At 43.5% G+C, this 4744-nt stretch overlaps 1 protein-coding gene across 1 annotated transcript; it reads left to right on the forward strand.

Moving 5' to 3' along the window:
* Nucleotides 1–3640: 3640 nt before the first annotated feature.
* On the forward strand, nt 3641–4406 carry LOC130827055 (uncharacterized). The gene has a single exon (XM_057692682.1). The coding sequence runs from the start codon at nt 3830–3832 to the stop codon at nt 4268–4270; it is 441 nt and encodes a 146-aa protein (XP_057548665.1). The 5' UTR covers nt 3641–3829; the 3' UTR covers nt 4271–4406.
* Nucleotides 4407–4744: the final 338 nt, after the last annotated feature.

Consider the following 4744-nt stretch of genomic DNA (forward strand, 5'->3'; position numbering starts at 1 on the left):
CTCGAAACTATATTCGCTCGTTCTTGTCTCCAGCGATTAACCTATTCCAGAGCAGTCTGGTGATTAGCCTATCCCGCACTAGTCGAAGCCTTCGTAAACTCATTGTCGGGTTCTATCGTAGTGAAATCTGGAGGGCGCACTTGTTCTGCTTTGATGTCTCATTGTAGGACTCTTGATAGTACCTTGGGCTGAGAGAGACTTTTTAGGCCATAAGCGATAGGACCGTGCTAGAACTATAAGAAGAGCTCAAGGTTTTAAGATCGACGTATAGTATATGCGTCGGAAGTATGAAAGGTCTTTTCTTTCATTCGTAGGTGCGCTCGTTCCGAATTTCTTTGTACCTATTTTGTTTTTCGAAGAACCTAATGGAACTGAGTAAGAAAAGCGACTCCTCTTAACAGAAGAGGCGGAAGAAAGGAGAATTCCGATCCGATGCAAGAAGATCAGCTCTTTCTCTGGCTCCTTTACTTGAAACCTTTGAATTGAGTCAGTCAAAGAGTTTTCAACTCCGATCCTTTCAGCCCTAGTTTAGCTCTAAGCCAAGGCCTTTAGTTGATCTGGTTCTTAGTATCGTTCCTCTTTAGTCTAGCTGACAGCGTTTCCCTTGACTCGCATTTATGCGCCTGCTTTTGGAAGTAAATATTCTCTCTTTCCTCTAAGTCGAAAGCGAGTTCCGTTCCCTCGTTTACTGCTTTCCGAGCTTTCCGTATTTCTACCCTTCTTTATTAAAGAGAAAAGGTGAACATCCTTCCATGGCAAGTTTAGGCGCTGCAAGCGTTTCTCTTTCTTTCATCTAGTGAAGTAGATTCCAATTCCGGTGAAGAAAAGAGTGAAACTCCGATAGCTACAGGTCTTAGCCCCAAACTCAGAAGATATCCCAAACTTCTCTCTCCCCACTGCTACCGGTCAAGCTTCTTTTGATATGGTGCTTTCCCTGAAGGAGGTAGGGCTTGAAGAATTTGGGTACTCAACAATGGGTTAAGCCTTTAGCTACGGCTGTTGGGGGCAAGTAAGTCTGACGCAGCCTAAACTAAAACTAAACAAACCTTACTGCCTTCAGGAAGGAGTCTTCCCCATCGAAATAGTTATTATCGGAAGGTGATTATGGTCACCGAAATTAAAGAATCAATAGGCCCGGATCACGGATTAGTTCAGTTTGTTATAAAGAAAATATAAAAATAAGAATAAATAGCCCAAAGCACACGGGGTAGACGAACATTTTCATTGTTGTTGAAAGCATTCCACGAGCAAAAAATGGAGGTTTTTATTCAACAAATGCACTTTTGAGATGAGATGGCACTCCGCCCTAAAAAGGAGTGAGCTTTCAAAGGTCTTTTATCAATTCGATTTTTTAAAATTGGATGTCGGTCGTGGATTCTTTCTTTTTTTTTGAATCTAAAGGTCGAGCTCTCTCAATCGCTTGAGCTGGTCGCTTCTTTAAGCCCTTGCCGCTCGAATTTATCCCTTAAAGTTTCTCATCTGTCGATAGGGGAGAACAAATGAAGTGTATAAGACGCAAATACTCTTTAGTTATAGTATCCTATTTTTAAGGAAAGCATTCGTTACTTTCTCGTAGCTAAGAGCTCTCTTCTATTACTAGAATAAATGAATTGCTAGAGTTGCTTGATTAGTAGGCCAGATGGGACTTTTAAGTGAAAGGCTTAAGTAAGGCTTGGGAAGATTTAATACATTTGAACTCGATCCATGTAAGGAAGCTCCCGGGGGAGCCCGGGCAAGTAGGTGAATCCACAAAAGCACTAGCAGTGCCAGTAGTTGGTACGTGGATATCATCAGGATGCAGCTTGACTAGCTCTTCATCCATGATCTTCACTGCAATCTTTCTAGCACCATCGCCTTTCTGACTGGAAGCATCAGCTGTACCTATATCATGATCGGGCAGCCACGCAATGTATTTCACTCCGGTTCAGCGCAACATGTACACAGGCGCTAAAGCCCTTGTTTCGACCTCAACCTTCTATTTTGATTTGAACTAATTCGAATCTCGTGACCTTAGGAAGGGCAGAAAGGCTAAATGGATTTAGGAGCGAAATAAGCAGGCTATCCCCTTCTTATTAAAAAACGCGGGCCCCGGCACCGGTTCGGGCTAAATCAAAGTAGCAGCAATCAACGGGCTCAAGGTATGCAATCGATCAATATATTTATTGAGGGTAGATAAGAGGCTATTCCTCTTACCGTACTTCTCGATGGAAAAAAGCTCTTACAGAAGAAGAGTCCTTAGGCCGACATTAGCAGTAGCCCTAGTAAGGCCGACAAATACAAAGAGGGACGGTGCGACAGCGCTTTTTAAAAGCCAAAAGGCTAGTTCAGTCACTTCCGAATGAATAAGAGTTCTCTTTCTCGATCGAAAGAACCAACATCGAATGGACAAGCTAAGAATCATCGCCCGAAAGAAAGTTCCTTAATGCTTTTCAAGCACTAAGTAAGTAAACTACCTTATGCTTTACACTAGGCAAGTAAACTCATTAAAACTGCGCATAAGCAACTACATACCTGCTGCCGGAGAACTTACGGAAGTTCGATTCGATCGTCCTGTTTGGGCTGGTGGCGAAGCCAATACAGATAGCCACTCAATTGATAGATCTCTTTACGATGATCAAGAGCCCGCCCAACCTGATCTTCCTGTTGAAGTACGGTCGGACGAACCAGAGTTAGCAGAGGATCCAGACTTTGATCGAAGATGGCAAGAAGCATTGGCATTTGCCAAAGAAAGGAAGTGGAAAGAAGGCTCTCCAAATGCTGACAATACCACTGCTGCTCCTTCGTTGAACGAAACTGCTACGGTGAACGCCGCTGTTCCGGCCGTGAAACATGAAGAGCGCTACTATTATCACTCCTCACTCTAAAGAGTCAGTGAATTGCATTACCTCAGGGATAGAACTATTGCAGAAGAGACTTGATCAAGGTGAGTTTGCTGAGTTCGAACGCCAAGTGTGCTGGAGCGAAGAGCGGGGCATGCCAACAGAGCCAGTCATAGAACTGATCCTAGATCTCGAGAAGGAACAAGAACAGCTCATCCAGCAAGTGAGAAGAGAGGAAGTGCGCTTGAGAAGGGAGTTGCTAAACGAAGAAGCTTCGAACCAAGGGAGCCTACGGTTGGGAATGATTGTTGGAGTCAGTACGTTCGTAAAGGTGCAGCAGAGACAGCAGGAGAATTGGATTACGACGGTTCAGCCTACCAAATTCAAATGATACTGCCGGTCTATGGAATCCCTCTGTTCATTGAAGAAGTCCCTAATGGACTCCAAAGGGTCGTAGGCGGCTCTTCCTGCTAAAGCAGGATGTTCCGAGAGCAATTGCCCCCATACAACGTAACACGAGTGCCCTTGTTCCCGGACCTGTAGGTCCCGGTTTTCAAAGTTTATTAAAGCATTATACTCCTTTTGTGTTGTACAGGACTCGAGGCCTTCCCTTATCTGATTCCAAAAGTCTCCCCTAGGTTTATCTAGGAGAAAGACGCAGTTGGAATTTTCCAAGGAAGTTATACGCCCTCGGATAGACGATTCCAATCCAAAATCACGCGTAACAGGCCACCCCTCCAGGAGCACCCCCTCATCAAAAGCTTCCCACCGGGCCTGCTGAGACGAATCTAATGGGGGGTTGTTAGATGAGGAGGGAAGAGGAAGCGGTTGACCTAGAACACCAACGACACCAAAGAATGATAACAATTCCACGAAAAAGGGAATGCCGTTACCACAAATGAAGACCCGTAAAAAACAAAGATATATACTGATATAAAAGAAAATGGAAATCCTTATCTGATGATCTTAGAACTACTGCGAGCGGGGGAAAAAGTAAAGCCTAAGCATATATGGCACGAAAAGGAAATCCGATTTCGGTAAGACTTGATCTGAATCGTAGTTCAGATTCAAGTTGGTTTAGTGATTATTATTTTGGTAAAGTTGATTGTCAAATTTATATTATAAGAGCCTTTCTAGTAACAGCATTCCTGCTGGTTTTCTTTCTTCTGGCTAAGAGCGTGGGTGCACCCTACTTACTTTACCATTATTTAGGCAAAAGCTGCCTATCCGTCGTAACACACATTTTTGGAAAATGTCTGAAAATGGTGTCATGTTGGAACAAGAAGTGGTCTATGAGTGGAAGCCATAATGCCTGTGGATTGTTGGGACATGTTGAGAAGCAATGCAAAAAGAAGCAATCTCAGCAGCAAGTCTGGAAACCCAAGGTTAAACAACCTGAGGTTCCTGTCAAAACTCCAGAGGTCTCTCATGATGAGGAGATCTATGGTTGAGACAAAAATGAAAGTCAATAAGTTCCCTGAAGTTTCTAATAACATCTTTCAAGGGAGCTACAAATTTCTCAATTTGTAAATTGGTAGTTTGGCTTCCTAACTGCTTCCAGGTGGATGTGAGACACATGCGTGTCATTCATACTAAGGTCACTCATTTGGCTTTGAGAAAGACCTTTGACTGTTCCTTTGTGTATGCTTCTAATGACCATTTGGAAAGGAAAAGCCTATGGAGAAAGGTGTGAGTAATGAAAACATATAACAAGTAAGAGAGCTCAGAGAAACAGGGTTTGACTTTCGTTGACTTTCTCTCTAGCATGGCTTGAGTTAGCTGTGGTCTTCTCCAGCTCTCATCTTCACCATGACCAGGAAGAAGAGGAATTCTACTCCTCTCCGAGCGTATTCTATAACCTCTCCCTTCAAGTAGCAATGTTAATGGCGGAAATGCATCCCAGCTTGATCAGATTCGTGAGTCAA

Source organism: Amaranthus tricolor, chromosome 11 (genome assembly GCF_026212465.1).
Source record: "Amaranthus tricolor cultivar Red isolate AtriRed21 chromosome 11, ASM2621246v1, whole genome shotgun sequence".
In the NCBI taxonomy this organism is placed as follows: Eukaryota; Viridiplantae; Streptophyta; class Magnoliopsida; order Caryophyllales; family Amaranthaceae; genus Amaranthus; species Amaranthus tricolor.

Bases quoted from the DNA above. Each gene is read 5' to 3' on its own strand.
- LOC130827055 (XM_057692682.1), top strand. From the start codon at position 3,830: ATGGCACGAAAAGGAAATCCGATTTCGGTAAGACTTGATCTGAATCGT.